This window comes from Serinus canaria, chromosome 26 (assembly GCF_022539315.1).
Source record: "Serinus canaria isolate serCan28SL12 chromosome 26, serCan2020, whole genome shotgun sequence".
Classification (NCBI taxonomy): Eukaryota; Metazoa; Chordata; class Aves; order Passeriformes; family Fringillidae; genus Serinus; species Serinus canaria.
In genome coordinates, this window is record NC_066339.1 from 3,814,959 (window position 1) to 3,834,475 (window position 19,517).

At 48.7% G+C, this 19,517-nt stretch overlaps 1 protein-coding gene across 3 annotated transcripts in view; it reads right to left on the bottom strand.

Moving 5' to 3' along the window:
* The window catches only part of NFASC (neurofascin), a 63,074-nt gene that overhangs the window by 23,768 nt on the left and 19,789 nt on the right, over positions 1-19,517 (bottom strand). Inside the window, exons 15-23 of one of the 3 annotated variants that reach the window (XM_050984971.1) lie at positions 19,025-19,126; positions 17,600-17,797; positions 16,522-16,592; positions 15,334-15,556; positions 12,985-13,100; positions 11,710-11,914; positions 9,604-9,726; positions 8,633-8,806; positions 4,234-4,248 (exon numbers count right to left, since the gene is read on the bottom strand). In XM_050984971.1, the coding sequence (XP_050840928.1) occupies positions 4,234-4,248; positions 8,633-8,806; positions 9,604-9,726; positions 11,710-11,914; positions 12,985-13,100; positions 15,334-15,556; positions 16,522-16,592; positions 17,600-17,797; positions 19,025-19,126 (1,227 nt within the window). The remainder of the gene's footprint in view (positions 1-4,233; positions 4,249-8,632; positions 8,807-9,603; positions 9,727-11,709; positions 11,915-12,984; positions 13,101-15,333; positions 15,557-16,521; positions 16,593-17,599; positions 17,798-19,024; positions 19,127-19,517) is intronic. The other 2 variants (XM_050984973.1, XM_050984972.1) reach the window with 2 other exon arrangements.

The window sequence follows — 19,517 nt, forward strand, 5'->3', positions numbered from 1 at the left end:
AGAGAGGGCTCAGAAATTCCTTCTGTTTCTAAAATGAAAAATGGGATTTTTCTCCTCAAATTCCCATTGATGGACAGAGAAAAGTCAGGATTTTCCCTTTGAGTCTGAACCCGATTTCTTTATGCTCCTCAATGAAGTTTTTTTCCATAAAGATGAAAAATCAAAAATCCAGTTTTGGATTTTTTTTTTTCCTGCTCAGAGCATAAATAAAAACTCTTCTTGAACCTCCTCCTTTTCCCAAATCTCCTCTCCTGTCTTCCAAAGCCTGGCTTAGAAAGGTGAAGCTTTTCCTGAGGGAAAATCCCTGCACTTCACTTCCATTCCATCACCTGCTCTGGTTCCTCCTGACCCCGTGTCAGGTTTTCCCTGGAAAATGAACTTTTCATTCCCTGTCAGCACCGGGAGAATTTTCCTGCAATTCAGGACAAATTCCATAAAAATCCACCTGAATTTTTGTCCATAAAAGGACAAAATTCCATAAAAATCCACCTGAATTTTTGTCCATAAAAGGACAACATTCCATAAAAATCCACCTGAATTTTTGTCCATAAAAGGACAAAATTCCATAAAAATCCACCTGAGCTGGGTCAGCCAGTGGAGATGGGGAAAGGTCAGGGAGGATTTCTGAGGATTTTTTGGGAAGGGAATTTTCCATGCCCTGAGTCCCCTCCTGGAGCCTGGAATGGGGAGGAAGATGAGGCAGCAATTCCAGACCTCCAGCTCCACTTCCCAGCTCTCCAAAGTGTCATTTCTCCTTTTGGAAAAGGGGGAAAAATGGAGGGATGGGCTCTGGAGAATCGGGGGATTGTCCCTGAAATCACAAAGAATTCCAGAGGGGCAAGAAGTGAATGGAATGATTGGGTGCTGGGAGAGATCAGGCAGTGATTCCAGAGTTCAGCAGGAGCCTCTGGAAGCAGGAAAGGATTTGGGGTGATCCTGATCCACAAAGAAAATCTGGATTCTGTTGGCTGAGCCAAACCCTGGATGGAGAAGGAGCTGGAGGAGAGGGTGATCCTGATCCTGAATTTTTTAATCCTGAATTTTTTAAATTTTTTCAGGGATTTGATGTTCATTTCCAGGATATTTAATGTTAATTTTCAGGATTTTCATGTGCATTTCACCACCTAAACCTGTTATTCCTCTTTTTTAGGGGGGGAAGGTGGAGGAAGAGGAAAAGACAGGGAGGAGAAAAATTGGCATCTGTTCAGGAATGGGGGGAAAAAAGGCAAAATAATATCGGGAAGAGACATTGCTGCAGCAAAATCCAAGGAAAAGGAACATCCACGAGGCAGGAAAGTGAATCCTGCACTTGGATCCCTCGGGAAAACCTTCCCTGGGAAGCTGTTCCTGCTTGGAATGTGCAGAGGCAAAGCTGAGAGCCTGGAGCTGCTGCTGCTCCCCCCCAAAAAAAAAAGCTTTTATTGGGAATGAGTTTGGGACCGGCTGGGAAATTCCCTGAGGTGGGAAAAGGCTGATTGGAATGTGGGGTGTGGGGAAATCAGAATTTTCCGAGTTTGGGAGAGTTGGAATGGTGGTGTGGGGATGAAGGGAGGAGCTGGGATAACCGGGATGGGGTTTTCCATGGGAGGAGGGGGAGGAGGAGGAGGAGAAGGACGAGGAGGAGGAGGAGGAGGAGGAGGAGGAGGAGGAGGAGGAGGAGGAGGAGGAGGACGACGACGATGAGGAAGAGGACGAGGAGGAGGAGGAGGACGAGGAGGATGAGGAGGACGAGGAGGATGAGGAGGACGAGGAGGATGAGGAGGAGGAGTTGGAGGAGGAGGAGGAAGACAAGGAGGACGAGGAGGACGAGGAGGAGGAGGACGAGGAGGACGAAGAGGACGAGGAGGAGGAGGACAAGGAGGAGGGGGAGGAGGAGGAGGAGGAGGAGGAGGAGGAGGAGGAGGAGGAGGAGTTGGAGGAGGAGGAGGAGGTGGAGGAGGAGGAGGAGGAGGAGGACGAGGAGGAGGAGGAGGAGGAGGAGGACGAGGAGGAGGAGGAGGAGGACGAGGAGTTGGAGGAGGAGGAGGAGGAGTTGGAGGAGGAGGAGGAGGAGTTGGAGGAGGATGAGGAGGAGAGGAGGAGGAGTTGGAGGAGGAGGAGGAGGAGGAGGAGTTGGAGGAGGAGGACGAGGAGGAGTTGGAGGAGGATGAGGAGGAGGAGGAGGAGTTGGAGGAGGAGGAGGAGCTGTCCCTGGTGCTGGAAAAGTTCTTTCCCTGCTCCCACGTTTTGGGAATAGCAGAAGGAGGAGGGCAAAGGCAGCAGAAGGCTCCATGCAGAACATGCACAGCTGAAATTCCCGCTCAACCCTTCCAATGGACACCGGGAACGGGAGGAATCTCCTGGATCGAATTTAAAAATCCCAAATTTCCAGCTGCGATCCCACAGGGGCTGGAAGCCAGAAATGTTCTGGGTTTGGTGGGGTGGGGATGGAGAGGGTTAAAAAGGGAGAGGGGTTTGTGCAGAGTTGGGGTTAAAATCCTCTGTGAGAGGGGGAAAAAACCAACTTTAATAGGGGAAAAAACCCCACTTTATTAGGGAAAAAATGCCTCTCTAATAGGGGAAAAAAACCCCTCTTTAACAGGGAAAAAACCCACTTTATTAGGGAAAAAAACATTTAATAGGGGAAAAAAAACACATTATTAGGGGGAAAAAAACCACTTTAATAGGGGAAAAAAACCACTTTAATAGGGGAAAAAATCCACTTTATTAGGGGATAAAAACCACTTTATTAGGGAAAAAAACCTCTCTTTAATGGTGGAAAAAAACGACTTTAATAGGGAAAAAAACCCAGTTTATTAGGGAAAAAAACCTCCTCTTTAATGGGGAAAAAACCCACTTTAATAGGGAAAAAAACCCCACTTTAATAGGGGAAAAACTCTACTTTAATAGGGGAAAAAATTCTACTTTAATAGGGAAAAAACCCCACTGTAATAGGGGATAAAAAACACTTTATTAGGGAAAAAACTCTCTTTAATGGGGGAAAAAAACACTTTATTAGGGAAAAAAATGCCTCTCTAATAGGGGAGAAAACCCCTCTTTAACAGGGCAAAAACCCACTTTATTAGGGAAAAAACACTTTAATAGGAGAAAAAGCCCCCTTTAATAGGGGAAAAAACCCACTTTATTAGGGGAAAAAAATCCACTTTATTAGGGGATAAAAACCACTTTATTAGGGAAAAAAACCTACTTTAATAGGGGAAAAAAACCCCACTTAATTAGGGGGAAAAACCCAATTTAATAGGGGAAAAAAATCACTTTATTAAGGAAAAAACCCTTCTTTAATGGGGGAAAAAAAACAATTTAATAGGGAAAAAAACCCCACTTTAACAGGGCAAAAAAACCATTTTAATAGGGGAAAAAAAACACTTTAATAGGGGAAAAAAACAGTTTAATAAGGGGAAAACCCTCTTTAATAGGGGAAAAAATCCACTTTATTAGGGGATAAAAACCACTTTATTAGGGAAAAAACCCTCTTAAATAGGGAAAAAAATCCACTTTATTAGGGGATAAAAACCACTTTATTAGGAGGAAAAACCCACTTTAATAGGAGAAAAAATCACTTTATTAAGGAAAAAACCCTTCTTTAATGGAGGAAAAAACCAAATTTAATAGGGAAAAAACCCACTTTAATAGGGGAAAAAACCCACTTTAATAGGGGAAAAAAAACACTTTAATAGGGGAAAAAAACCACTTTAATAGGGGAAAAAAATCAATTTAATAGGGGAAAAAAACCACTTTAATACGGGAAAAAAAACAATTTAATAGGGGAAAAAACCCACTTTAATAGGGGAAAAAAACCACTTTAATAGGGGAAAAACCCCTCTTTAATGGGGAAAAAAAACCAATTTAATAGGGAAAAAAACCCACTTTAATAGGGCAAAAAAACCATTTTAATAGGGGAAAAAAAACACTTTATTGGGGAAAAAACCCAATTTAATAGGGGAAAAAATCCCATTTTAATGGGAACTCGACTCTCCTTGGGGCTTGCCCAGCCCTCGGCCGCTGTGGTTTGGTTTTCACGTGATTTTTAAGCCTGGCTTAGCGACCTTTTAATCTTGGCCTGCCCCGCTGTGGAGCCGCCCCGGCCCCCTCTGTGCTGGAAGGATTGAAGTGCCCAATTGGCGTGGCCATTGGAAGGGTTTTAATTAACTTCTCGGCTTAATTGGCAGCTTAATTGGCAGCTTAATTGGCAAGCTCCGCTGCCCCCATGCCGGTTACCTCCGGGTACGGTACCTGGGCTTGGCGTGGCTTCGGAGGCAGCGCCAGGGATAGAGAGAGAGAGGGGGAAAAATGGGAAAAATGGAGAGAAAGAGGGAAGAGAAAAAGACAGGAATTTATCAAACGGCCCCGACGCGCCGCCGGGACACTCGGAGTCATCGGAGAGAGGAGAGAGAGAGAGGGAATGGGGTTAAATCCAACGTGAGACGGCCTCTGGAATGTAGGAATGGGGATAAAGTGGGAATCTGGGAGGAACTGGGAATCTGGGATAAACTGGGAATCTGGGATGAACCAGGAACTGGGGATAAACCATGCCAGGGAATCCGGGGTAAACCAGGAATCAGGGATAAACTGGGAATCAAGGATAAACCATGCCAGGAAATCTGGGATAAATCAGGAATCGGGGATAAACCATGCCAGGGAATCTGGGATAAACCAGGAATTGGGGATAAACCATGCCAAGAAATCAGGGATAAACCAGGAATCAGGGATAAACCATGCCAGGGAATCTGGGATAAACTGGGAATCGGGGATAAACCATGCCAGGGAATCTGGGGTAAACCAGGAATGGGATAAACCATGCCAGGGAATCTGGGATAAACTGGGAATCTGGGATAAACCATGCCAGGGAATCTGGGATAAACCAGGAACCAGGAAATCTGGGATAAACCAGGAATCAGGGATAAACCACACCAAGGAATCTGGGATAAACCAGGAATCAGGGATGAACCATGCCAGGGAATCTGGGATAAACCAGGAACCAGGAAATCCGGGATAAACCAGGAATAGGGATAAACCATGCCAGGGAATCTAGGATAAACCAGAAATCGGGGATAAACCAGAAATTGGGGATAAACCATGCCAGGAAATCCAGGATAAACCAGGAGTAGGGATAAACAAGGAATCAGGAAATCAGGGACGAGTCAGGAATCAGGAATTCAGGGATAAACCATGACAGGAAATCTGGGATAAACCAGGAATTGGGGATAAACCACATGAGGGAATCTGGGGTAAACCAGGAATCTGGGATAAACCATGCCAAGAAATCAGGGATAAACCAGGAATCAGGGATAAACCACGCCAAGAATCTGGGATAAACCAGAAATTGGGGATCAACCAGGAATCAAGGAATCTGGGATAAATCAGGAATCAGGGATAAACAAGGAATCAGGAAATCAGGGATAAACAATGCCAGGAAATCTGGGATAAATCAGGAATAGGGATAAACCATTCCAGAGAATCTGGGATAAATCAGGAACCAGGGATAAACAAGGAACCAGGAAATCAGGGATGAATCAGGAATCAGGAATTCAGGGATAAACCATGCCAGGAAATCTGGGATAAACCAGGAATCAGGGATAACCCACACTAAGAAATCTGGGATAAACCAGGAATAGGGATAAACCATGCCAGGGAATCTGGGATAAACCAGGAATAGGGATAAACCATGCCAGAGAATCTGGGATAAACCAGGAACCAGGAAATCCGGGATAAACCAGGAATAGGGATAAACCATGCCAGGGAATCTAGGATAAACCAGAAATCGGGGATAAACCAGAAATTGGGGATAAACCATGCCAGGAAATCTGGGATAAACCAGGAGTAGGGATAAACAAGGAATCAGGAAATCAGGGACGAGTCAGGAATCAGGAATTCAGGGATAAACCATGACAGGAAATCTGGGATAAACCAGGAATTGGGGATAAAACCATTCCAGGAAATCTGGGATAAACCAGGAATTGGGGATAAAACCATTCCAGGAAATCTGGGATAAATCAGGAATTCAGGGATAAACCATGCCAGGGAATCTAGGATAAACCAGAAATCAGGGATAAACCAGGAATCAGGGATAAACCATGCCAGGGAATCTGGGATAAACCAGGAACCAGGAAATCCGGGATAAACCAGGAATAGGGATAAACCATGCCAGGAAATCTGGAATAAACCAGGAATAGGGGATAAACCAGGAATAGGGACAAACCATGCCAGGGAATCTGGGATAAACCCCACCAGGATCCAGGTTAAACACCCAAGAGGGGGCAGAGGTGGCACTGAGGTGGCAGCAGTGGCATCGAGGTGACAACGGTCTCGTTAAGCCGAGGGTGTTTAGGTCTAATCCCAACTAAACCCGGGTTTGGGTTTTGAGGCTGAATTTCGAATTTCCCCTCGGTTTTTCCTTGCTTTTCCCACCTGATTTAAACTCGGGAAGAGTCCGGTGAGCAGGGAACCCCCTCGGAGCACGAAAATGGGATGAATTTCCTTAATCTGCTTTTTTTTCCTTAAATCCCAGCCTCGTTTCTCCCTCAGCTTGGCAGGAAGTCCCATCAAAGAGAGCACAGCTCACCCGTTTCGTGCTGTACCTCGTGTTTGGAGGGCAAATATGGGAGAAAATCACTGAAATTTTATCAATTTTTGTGTTCTGACAGCCAAACTTTGTCTTTTTGGCAGCACCAAACCCCACGGAGGGGGTTCCTTGTCTTGTCCAGCAGGTTTGGGCACCACCTGATATTTCCAATTACATTAAATTGATCCAAATCAATTAAAATTTGATTAAAATTTACACCATGACTGATATCTCGCTGTTATCAGCGTCCAAAATTTGGGTGTGAACCGGCTAAAAATTCCATTTTCAGCTTCAATCCAACCCCTGAGCTCTCTCAATTCCTTTTAAAGCAATTCCAGGCCCCTCTCGTGTTTTCCTTGGATGTTTTCTCCCCTCCATCCAATAAATTTTGCTGGATCCCACCCCAGGGGGGGGTCGGGAATGGTTTTATTCCCACGGGATCTGGGCAGGAATCACTTTCCCCACTCAGAGCCATTAGCTGGGATGGGGGATGGAGGGAAGGAGAGAAAACCCCATTAAATCCCAGCTCTAACCCAATCCCAGCTCTGTCAGCCGAGCCTAAAGAGGGGGGAGAGCCGCCCTTGGCTCCCTCAGGGCTCCAGAACTTCCACTTAAATTTGATGGATCTTCCACAAGGGAAGTTTGATCTGATTATGGGGCTGAGATTGGGGCTCTGGAGGCTTTTAGGGTCAGGTAACACCCATGGGGTGACAGAGAGGGGACACCAGGAGTTTTATCTGATTATGGGGCCGAGATTGGGGCTCTGGAGGATTTTAGGGTCAGGTGACACCCATGGGGTGACAGGGAGGGGACACCAAGTTCCCTGTACTCAAAAATCCCCCAGAGCTGCCCCTGTTGAGCTGATCCAGAAACACAAAGGGGCAAATCAGAGCTTCCCCCTCAGCACAAGGAGAGTGAGATCCAAAATCATGGATTGGCTTGGGTTGGAAAGAACCTCAAATGCCACCCAGGGACATTTCCACCATCCCAGGTGGCTCCAAGCTGACCTTGGACACTTCCAGGGATGCAGGACCATCCACAACCTCTCCCTTCCAAACCCTCCCTGTGAGGAATTCCTTCCTGAATCCCATCTCATCCTGCCCTCTTTTGGTAAAAAACCATAAATTCTACAGAAATCCTCCTGCTCCAGGGCACACAAGGAATGTCCCTCCCTTGGGGACAGCCCCCAGGTCACCTCAGCATTTGGCCACTTCCACCTCTGCACGAAAACCTCAGTGGCCATCGCTGTCCTGCACTCCTGGTTTTTGGGGTTCCTTGATGCAATTTTTGGGCTGTCCTATGGCCCATCGTGATGCCATTTTTGGGTTCACCACAACGCCATTTTTGGGGTTTGTCACATCCCTCCACGATGTCATTTTTTGGCTATTCCATGGCCTGTCAAGATGCCATTTTTGGGGTTGCCACATCCTGTCATGGTACCATTTTTTGGCTGTTCCATGGCCTGCCATGATAACATTTTTGACTTTTGTCACATCCTGTCACAATGCCATTTTTGGGCTGTTCCATGGCCTGTCACAACACCATTTTTGTGTTTGCCACATCCTCTCACAATGTCAATTTTGGGCTGTTCCACAGCCGGCCACGATGCCATTTTTGGGCTGTTCCATGGCCTGCCATGATAACATCTTTGATTTTTGTCACATCCTGTCACAATGCCATTTTTGGGCTGTTCCATGGCCTGCCATGATGTCATTTTTTGGCTGTTCCATGGCCTGTCACAATACCATTTTTGGGGTTGCCACATCCTGTCATGGTCCCATTTTTTGGCTGTTCCATGGCCTGTCCCAATGCCATTTTTGGGGTTGCCACATCCTGTCATGGTCCCATTTTTGGGCTGTTCCACATCCTGCCACAATGCCCTTTTTGGGGTTGCCGCATCCTGCCACGATGCCATTTTTGGGCTGTTCCACATCCTGTCCCAATGCCATTTTTGGGGTTTGCCACATCCTGCCACGATGCCACTTTTGGGGTTGTCACATCCTGTCCCAATGCCATTTTTGGGGTGTGACACATCCCTGTCCCCTCAGCCGAGCCGGGTGCTGCCCTTACCTTCATCCAGCAGCGCCGGCGAGTCCTCCATCAGGATTTCTCCCTCTCCCACCTGGGTGCGGGCGCGGAGCCTGAAGCGGTAGCGGGAGATGGGGTCTGACCTCTGCACGGTGAACCTCGTCTGGTTGGGGGACAGGTTCTCCACCACCATCCTGCCCATCCGGGTCCCGTTAACTGCAGAGGGAAGGCAGGGCAGGCTGGGCTCAGCCTGGGCCAGGAATTTTGGGGTGTCCCTTTCGTCCCTCACCCCCCAGGGGGTCTGTGAGGTCACCGTGGGGTCACTGAGGGGCTCAGAGCTGTGGCTGCTCTTGAACATGGCCAGGTTGGGGCACTTGGTGACATCCTGGCTTGGGGACCTGCTGAGGGAGACCTTCAGGTGCTCTCTACTGCCCCAGGCTCTGGGGTATCACTTCCTAAATCTTGTGTTTGGATGAGCACCAAAACGACTCTGGCTGCAGCTAAAATCCTCCTAAATCCAAGATCCAGCTGATTTTCCCTCAAAAACTGAGTCTGGGGAGCTGCTGAGCACCCACCCCCTCCTTGGTTAAGTGGAGATGTCTCCACCTTGTCCCCTCACCCCGGGGAGGCTCTGTGGGGTCACTGTGGGGCTCAGAGCTGTTAAATACTCCCAGTTTGGGCCACTTGGGGACCTGCTGGCGGGGACATTCAGGTGGGCAGAGAAGGCTCAGGGTCATTCGTGCTCTGGGTATCAACCAATTTGTGTTGGGTGAGCACAAAAATCCCTCAGGCTGCACCGAAAATCTTCCTAAATCTGAGATAAAACCAATTTCCTTTCAAAAATTGAGTCTGGGGAACTGCTGAGCACCCACCACCCCCCCTAGAGATAGCCAGGACCCCTCCTAACACCACTTTGTCCCACCATGGAAATCTCCAGTTCCTCATGGAGAGGAAAAAAGCAGGAAGGGAAGAAATTTCCTGATTTATCCGTGGGAAGAAGACGTGGGACGTACAGGGTTGGTATTGGAGGGTGTATCCCGTGATGATCCCGTTGGGATGCTCGGGGTGGTCCCACTCCAGGTTGATGACTTCCAGGTTGGGCTGTCGGATCCGCAGGTACCTGGGGGAGCTGGGCACTTGGAGGGGAGCGGGGAGGAGAGGGGAGAGAGGAGAAAACACACACGGGGTAACGAAGCTGGCACCCACCATGGGCACGGCCACACCCTGGCCACTCACCCCAAATGGATCACGCCAGGATTTATCCCAAAAAACAGGAACCAGATGGATTTTTTGGCCAAAAAACCCCATGGGATCCTCCAGTGAGGCCACAGAGCTGGAATGCAGCTCCAACCCCGCTGCTCCTGTTGGATCCAAACTTCCCGGCCTTCCCATCCGAAGGTTGGGAAATTTTCATCCCAAAAGTTTCTCCCTTAGAGGAACAAAAAGCATCCCGAAAACTTCTCGGAACTCCAGCCCTACTTCTCCTCTTGGACCCAAATTTCCTGACCTTCCTTACGCCCCCCACACGTCCCAAAGATTTCTCTCAGAATCACAAAAAGTATCCCAAAAACTTCTCCAACTCCAGCTGCTCTTGGTCCCAAATTTCCTGACCTTTCTTACATCCCCCCACCCATCCCAAAGTTTCCATCCCACAGATTTCTCTCTCAGATTCATTATAAATATCCCTAAAAACTTCTTCAACTCCAGGTTCTCTTGGTCCCAAATTTCCTGACCTTTCTTACATCCCCCCACCCATCCCACAGATTTCTCTCTTAGAAGAACAATAAATATCCCAAAAACTTCCCTGAACTCCAGCCCCATTTCTGCCTGCTGGAAACAAATTTCCTTACACCCCCCCTCCTCCCATCCCAAGGTTTTCACCCCAAAGATTTCTCTCTTAGAACCCCCAAAAGTGACTTCTCTTTTCCCAAAGAATCCCTGGGAAAGAAGAATTCCAGAGATCTCCCCCAGGGAGCTGCTTCCCCCAGCTCCTCACCCTAAGGAATATCTGGGATTATCACTGGAAGGAAGGAAAGAATTATCCAGCCTGGAGTTAAATTATTCTCCTGATTTCCTCCTAATTGCGGTGTCTTAATTGGGGGAAGAGCGATGGGAGAGCTCAGGGATTTATTTTTAGCGGTTCAGGATATCCTTCAGCCTCCTCAATGTCAGTTTGAGTCGATAAAAGGGCTTGGAAATGTAGGAAAATATAAAATCTGCATTTTCCCCTTGATAAGAGTAAAATCTGTAATTTTTAATTAATAATTAATTAATTAATAATTAATAAATAAATAATTAATTATTAATTAACGCCACCCTCATGTCCTTATCGTCACCCCAAAGGTTCCAGAGCCACCCCAAATCCCCTAGAAACAGGGTCACAATGCCCCTGCCTGCAAAACCTACAATATTCCTTCTGAAACAACCTCAATTATCCACAGAAAATCCGTAAAAAAATTGGGATTTTCCCCAGGAATTGTGAAGGAAGAGACCGCACTGAAAGGAAGAGCAAAGGGGAGACCCCAAAATATTTTGAGACAAGAGTTGCAAATGTTTTCTTGCGTTTTTGTGACCTTCTGTGCCTGAACTCCTTCCTGTGCTGTAGGAAAAGTCACTCCCAGCCGTCGGAATTGCGGCTCCAACTCGGAATTATCGGCGTGTCTAAAAATAGCTCCTGTGCCAGCGACAAAATTAAACCCTGGAGTTCATCCTTGACACAAGAACGAGGTGCTCTTGCCTTAAAAGCCTGGCAGTGGTTCCTGAAGGTCCTGGGAAGGTTTTCCTGCTTTTTCCAGGATGGATCCAACCACAGCCACGTCCCCAAACCGCGGCTCGGGGACGTTTCCAGCTCAGGCAGCCAATCGAGGGCACTGAGCTGTGCCTAGGAAAGGGTTTTGCAAATATTTCTCTTGTTCAGCCCAAAATCTTCTTGGATGAGGTGTCCACACCCCCTGACTGAGGGATTTTTGGGAATGCTGAATTGGGTCAGGAGCCAACTCCAGCTTTGCCTTCAACGATGACACTCGGCTAAAATCCCTCCTCAGGAGCCGCTCAGCTCCTTGGATCTGCTCCACCCAAACCTCTCCCAGCAGGAAAAAAACTTCCCTGTGGGAACATACCTCCTTCAGGGGTGGGGAATTCCTTCATTTCGCTGCGGGGCCCGTCCCCTCGGCCGTTGGTGACCACCATCTCCAGCTTGTAGTTGCTGTAAGGGAACAGCCGGGACACGATGCCCCGGTTGCGGTCTCCAGGAAAACTCACAAACTGCCGTTTTTTGGAGACCCACAGGTTCTTCAGCAAGCTGCTGTCTCTCCAGAAATAGGCCTTCAAGAAACAGGCAGGCCAGGTGATCCCTTTAATAAAGGGGGTTTTTTGGGGGGTTTTTTTTTAGGTGTTAAAAAAGCAGAATTTTGTCTTCAAGGGTGGCTCGAGGGTGTGGGAGTTTTTAGAGGGGTTAGTGAAGCTCCATGAGGAAAATCAGGGTGCTATTCGAGGAAGAGGCTGAGCAGGAAGTTAAGAGCTCCCCAAAACATGGAGCAAAACCAATGAGCTCAGACTAAAGCTGCTCCTAATTCCCAAAGATTAAAATCCAAGTGGTTTTCCCTTTCTGCTGATGGTGGACAAGGAAAGGTGGGACACACCCAGGCACGAATAAAAGCCTGAATTTGGGAATTCTCTCATTCGAGCTCCTGACTGTAAATCCTATTTCATGCCAAAACAAGAATTTGGCATTTTCCAAATTTTCCATTCAGAAAATCCCTCAGATCCAGGAAAAGTGGAGCCAGCAGATGATTGGATTGGGAATGTTGGGATTCTGAGGTTTTGGGAAAGTTTTAACGCCCCTGCTCAGGGTTTGGCTTGGTTTGAATGGCTCCATCCTCTGTGCATCAGCAGCAAATATAAATATTAGATGGAAGTCTGGAAAGATTGATAAATATTAAATATAACCCTGGAAAGACCCAGAAAATCACAGATCCACGCCGGCTTAGCGCTCAGTTAGTCCTGACCGCAGGTTTAGGCTTTGCAAGGGTTGTTGATCAGTAAAAAATGCTGTCAGTGTTTTGGGGATGACACAAAACCTGATTTGGTTGGAGTCATTCCCTCAGGGCTCCTTTGCTCCATCCCAATCCCTCCCTGTTTTCTTGGAGCATCCCAAATCCTGCAGCCAAGCCCAGAGGAAGCCACAGGAGACATCCCCAACCCCATCCTGACACCCCAAAGAGCAAATCCTTGGAGCTGCCCCAAACCCAAATGCTCCTGGTGGAAGTTTTCTGTCATCCCCACATCCAGCAGCTCCAGCCCTGGGAGCCAGCTGGGAATTTTGGGAGGTTTAGCTGTGTTAATGGTCAGTGCTGGGCGGGGATTTGGGATTGGGGAGTTTGGGATTTGCTCACTCGGTACTCCTTGAGCTGTCCCTGGATGGTGTCCAGGTGCACCCGGGTCCAGGTCAGAGCTATGGCTGTGCTGTTTAACACTCTGATCCTGATATCCGTGGGCGCAGCCTTGGGATCTGGGCGGGCAGGGACAAAGCAGAGAGGCCATTAGGAACCTGGAATGACCCCGGAGCTCGGACAGATGGACAGCTGGACAGCTGGACACCCCCTGCTGTGCTTTTCCCATCCCAAATCCCGTGAGCAGCAGCCCCACCCTCTTCCATGGGAAGAAAGTGAATCCGATTTCACTCCTCCGACCATCAGGACATTCCTGACCCAGCTAAAAGGGGAAATTCCTGCTGCAGGGAAGGGTCTGGCTCACCTCCCTCTCCAGGTGAGACATCCCAGCATGTCCAACCTTCTCCTTCCTCACCTGTCCCAAAGTTGGACCCCAAAGATCCAGAAAAACCTCATTTCCATATTTTTAATCATAATTTAGTCAGTTTGCTGTTGATCCCCTTGGGATTTTACCTCCTTCCCACAGCTTCTGCTGTGTGGAGAGATCTGGAGTGAAGCAGCTCGGATCTGATTATTTTTGGGACAGTTTTTGTGGATTTTTGGGATTTTTAACCCATCCCACCCCTCAAACAGAGGCAGAAGCAGTTTGATCTCCCTGCTTTACCTCCATACAGCACACACACAGTTGGAGGCTCATCCAGATCCTCCCAAACCTCCAAATTATTGCAGAAATTTCCAGAAGAAATTAAAAAAAAAAACCCTAGGAAGGCATAGAAAATTGAACTAGGTCCAGTTTGCTTCCAGTGCTTTGTCTTGCCCTGATTCTCACTTTTTCACCCCATTTTCCTTGCCCTGTCTCCTCTGGGAGATGCCCAGCTGGAGGGGGTGCTGTCTGTGCCATCCCAATCCCAAAATTCCAGCTTTACTTCCAATTTCTGTGCCCTGCTGGTGCCCCTTGGCTTCAAACCCAGGGTCATGGATGGTCACCTGGTTTATCCCAGAATTCCAGCTTTACTTCCAGTTTCTGTGCCTTGTTTGTGTCCCTCGGCTTCAAACCTGGAATCTCCTGCCTCATCCACCCATCCATACTTCCTGAAAAATCCAGAAGTCCCACAGCCAGGGGGACTTCCATAGCCCAGGTGGCCACAGACAGGGACACCTCCCAGAGCCCAGGTGGCCACAGACAGGGACACCTTCCATAGCCCAAGTGGCCACGGACAAGGACACCTTCCATAGCCCAGGTGGCCACAGACAGGGACATCTTCCATAGCCAAGGTGGCCACAGACAGGGACATCTTCCATAGCCCAGGTGGCTACAGACAGGAAGATCTTCCATAGCCAAGGTGGCCACAGACAGGGACATATCCCATAGCCCAGGTGGCCAAGGACAGGAGGATCTTCCATAGCCCAGGTGGCCACACATAGGGACTCCTCTCATAGCCCAGGTGGCCACAGACAGGGACACCTCCCATAGCCCAGGTGGCCATGGATAGGGACAACTCCATAGCCCAGGTGGCCATGGACAGGGACACCTCCCATAGCCCAGGTGGCCACAGACCAGGACACCTCCCATAGCCCAGGTGGCCATGGATAGGGACACCTCCCATAGCCCAGGTGGCCATGGATAGGGTCACCTCCCAGAGCCCAGGTGGCCACAGATAGGAAGATCTTCCATAGCCCAGGTGGCCATGGATAGGGACAACTCCATAGCCCAAGTGGGCACAGACCGGGATACCTCCCATAGCCCAGGTGGCCACGGACAGGGACACCTCCCATAGCCCAGGTGGCCACAGACTGGGACTCCTCCCACAGCCCAGGGGGCCATGGACAGGGACATAGCCCAGGTGGCCACAGACAAGGACACCTCCCGTAGCCCAGGTGGCCACAGACTGGGACATCTTCCATAGCCCAGGTGGCCACTGAGAGGAACACCTCCCATAGCCCAGGTGGCCATGGATAGGGACACCTCCCATAGCCCAGGTGGCCATGGATAGAGACACCACCCATAGCCCAGGTGGCCACAGACAGGGACAACTTCCATAGTCCAGGTGGCCACGGACAGAGACAACTTCCATAGCCCAGTGGGCACAGACAGGGACTCCTCCCATAGCCCAGGTGGCCATAGACAGGGACTCCTCCCATAGCCCAGGTGGCCATGGACAGGGACACCTCCCATAGCCCAGGTGGCCACAGACAGGGACACCTTCCACAGTCCAGCTCCTCCAAGCCTTCTCCAAACTAAAAGTGGATTTTTGTCCCAAATCCCTCAGTGCCTCACCCACATCCAGGGCACTCCTCGCCCTTGGATGGACCCGTCCCCAAAATCCCACCTGCAGCTGTGGGAATACTCACAATCCTCCCCGGAGTAGCCGATGTAGGTGTCGGGCTCGGGGGCTCTGCCGAAGTCGTTCTCGGCCTGCACCTTGATCTCGTAGGGGACGAAGATGGGCGTGTTCCACACCACGTGCCGCGCGCTCCGCACCGTCTCGTTGTGCCAGCTCCCGCGGGGGTCCCGCCGCCGCCACCTCACGATGTACCTGAGGTTGGGCCCGTAAGCCTGAGTTGCGTTCAGGGGCTTCGGTGGAGGGAAACAGAGAAGGAGGAAAATAAATTACTTTTTTTTAAAAAATTGGATTTTTCCGCCAAGGAGAACCCAAAGTTCTGCTCAGCAGTGGGGTTGTGTTCCAGGCTCCATCAGCAAATCCCAAAGGAGGACGAGGCTTTGTCCCCAAGGAGAGGGAGAAGGAGTTCTTGCCCTCCAGAGCCATGGCAGGACAGTGAAATTTTCTCCACAAAAATCCAAGATTTTATTCCTGGAACGGTTTGGGTTGAAAGGGATTTAAATTCCAAGCCCCTTCCATGAGCAGAGACACTTCCTGTGTCCTGTGTCCTAGCCCAGATTCCCTATCTATATATTATATAAAATAAATCAAATATGTGCACAATATCTGAATTATACAATATTTATTCCATATCTACTGTCCCCCTATTCCAGCCTCTGTTCCCGCTGCCATTCCAGCCCTCCCCACGGCTCATCCCTGATTTGTGGCTGACACCTGCTGGTGCAGGGAGCAAAGCAGGAGCAGCCCCATGAATCCTCTGAGCTGCTCAAGGACTCGACTTCAGGTCACCCTCGGGAAGCTGAGTCTGGCATCCGGCATCTTCGGATGTCACGTCTTTGAATTATTTCATTTTCAATTTTTTAAATTATTCTTTTTATCACAGCGCTGAAAATGGCATTTCTTGTGCCTTCTGCTTTTTATTTCATGGAATCCTGGAGTGGTTTGGGTTGGGAGAGACCTGAAATCCCATTCCACTCCACCCCTTCCGTGATCCCAGGTTGCTCCAACCTGGCCTGGGACACTTCCCGGGATGGGACAGCCATGGATTTTCTGGGAATTCCATCCCAGCCCCTCCATATCCTCCTGGTGAAGGTTTCATTCCCAATATCCCACCCATCCCTGCCCTCTGGCCCTCTGAACCCATTCATTCCCCCTCATCCCACAGCTCCATCCCAAAAGGCATCCAAGAAGAACTCACGGTCCACGTGATCTCCATGTTGTTTTTTTGGGTCCCTGCCCCTTGAACTCCTGTTGGATTTATTTCAGGACCTGAAATCCACATTGAAAACCAAAACAGTGAATTTTTCCAATGTCAAAAAACAACCACTGAGGGGTTAAAACCCCACAAGCCAAAAGTCCTTCCAAGGCAGGAGTTAATGGCCTGGTTTTTCCAGAAGTTCCCATTCAGGTTAATGGGACACGAGACTCTCAGTCCTCTGGAAAACCAGGCCATTTATTTAGGAGGCTCTTTTTTGTCCCCTAAATGTCCTCAATCTTTGAAAGGGAACCATTGTGGAGGGAGCAGAGTTTGTCACTCTGAGCCTGAATCACGGCGGGCGCTGTTGGGAGCCAACACTAGATGCCAGCAGATCCTCCAAAAATCACCCTGGAATGGGTAAAGGAAGAAGTGCAGCAGAACTGCTGAAATTCCCCTGAATTCCTCCTGTGGAATTTTCCCAACTATTCTCTGACAAAGCACTGAGCAGACAAACTCAAATCTTTTTTGTGGATTGGAGCTTGTTTTGTTCTTTTTGTCGGGGAATTTGGGTGGGAAGGGATCTTAAAAATCACCCAATTCCACCTTTCCCTATCCCAGGCTGCTCCAAGCCCCATCAAACCTGGCCTTGGACACTTCCAGGGATCATGGAGCAGTCACATTTTTTCTGGATAATCTGTGCCAGGGCCCTGCCACCTCCCCAGCATCAACCAGCTTTAACAGCAGCCTGTTAACAATTTATACAATTTTACTCAAGTCTGATTTTCCTGCAGATTACCGAGCTTCCTTAGTCTGAAAGGACCGGAAGGATTCTTTAAGGAATCTTTTCTTTAAAGTAAAAAAAGGAAAACCAGGTTTTTCTATAACAAATGAGTGACTTTTACACAAACCTACCCTGAAGGACACACCACCCCCAGCCTTGAGAATTCCACAGAAAATTCCCCAGAAAATTCCCCCGCCGCCCTTGCCAACCGATTCCTGGGATCGAGGGAAGAGCCTCCACGGAGAGGGGTAGATTCCAAGGACAAAAAAAAATAAATAAAACCTGGGAAAAACTCACGTGCCCCGTTGGTCTGGTAGCGCTCGGAGGGCACGCTGGGCACGCTGCTGCCCACGTCGTTGACGGCGATGACGCGGAATTGGTAATTGACGTACGGGGACAGGCTCAGCACGGCCGAGTTGACGCTCCCGGGGTACCTGGAGTGGTCGTGCCACACTCCCGGCTGGAAACGATCCTCCTCGAACTGCACAATGTAGTCTGGGAAGAGCAGGGAGAGGTGGGTGAAGTCTTGGAATCTCTGAGCTCACCGTGACCCTGAGATGAGTTACAAATCTCTTTTTCCCAGCCCGGCGGTCGAAGGAGTCAGAGCTCTTCAGGTCTCGTTCTCAAAGTTGTTTATTGTTTCTTGTCTATTAAATTCTCCTGGCCTGCCAAGGTTCACTCAGCAGCTCAGACAGAGGCACTCTGACCCCCTCAGGGTGGTGTTATCACACTAAAAACCACCTGTACTTTACCATCACTTCCCAACACCTCTCACCCGTGTTAGACAGTGAGCTTCTACTCTAAACCAATGAAAAATGCCAACATCTCAAGGTTGTTCATTGTTTCTTATCTATAAAATTCTTTCTCTGACCAGCAGCTCAGACAGAGGCACTCTGACCCGCTCAGGACAATGTGATCTTTTCATACTAAAAATTACCTGTACAATATTTACAACTACTTCCCAACACTTGTGTTAGACAGTGAGTTTCTACTCTAAACCAGTTTAAAAATGCCAACATCTCAAGGTTGTTCATTGTTTCTTATCTATAAAATTTTTTCTCTGTCCAGCAGGACAGACAGAGGCACTCTGACCCGCTCAGGACAATGTGATCTTTTCATACTAAAAACCACCTGTACAATATTTACAACTACTTCCCAACACTTGTGTTAGACAGTGAGTTTCTACTCTAAACCAGTTTAAAAATGCCAACATCTCAAGGTTGTTTATTGTTTCTTATCTATAAAATTCTTTCTCTGTCCAGCAGCTCAGACAGAGGCACTCTGACCCGCTCAGGGTGGTGTTATCACACTAAAAATTACCTGTACTTTATTTACCATCACTTCCCAACACCTCTCACCTGTGAGTTTCTACTCTAAACCAATTTAAAAATGCCAGCATCACCCAGAAGATGGAGGCTGGGAAGAAGAAGGAAAAAGGACAAGGCACACCCAAATTCCTCCATTCTATAAACCCCAAAAATCTGTTTTTCACCCTCTGATAAATTCACTGTCATTCCACTTAAACTTTTGTGGCTTTTAAATCTTCATGGAAAGGTTGGTGATTTTTTCCAGGGGTCTGGGGCTCTGTGCCAAGGTCTCTGAGCCGCCCAGGAAGGGGCTCAGGCCTCCAGGGCAGCCAGAGGGATTTCCCAAATTCCAACATGAAAGGTTTGGATGGGAAGGGATTTTCTGTCCCAGGGATTTTGGGGACAGGGGACAGACCTGTGATGGGGCTGTTGTTGTCATCTCCAGGGATCCACGTCAGCCTCACGCTCCTCTCGGCCAGATCCGTCAGCTCCAGGTCCCGGGGCTGGTCAGGTCGTGCTGTTGGAATGGGATAAATGGGAGGCTGGAATTGGCCCAGGAGCAAGTCCCAGTTCCCATCACCTCTCCCAGCCCCGTGGGCAGGACCTGCTCCAGGGCACAATCCACATCCTGCAGCTCTTTAGGGGGTCGGAGTGACTTTTAAAATATAAATGTGGTCATTTCTGACAGTGGCTTGCCTGGAAATCCTGTCTTTCCCAGGAAAAATCCTGTCTTTCCCAGGAAAAATCCTCCTTTCCCAGGAAAAATCCTGCCTTTCCCAGGAAAAATCCTCCTTTCCCAGGAAAAATCCTCCTTTCCCAGGAAAAATCCTGTCTTTCCCAGGAAAAATCCTGCCTTTCCCAAAAATAAAAAATAAAAAATAGGTGGGGAAAGCACCGGGTGCTGCTTT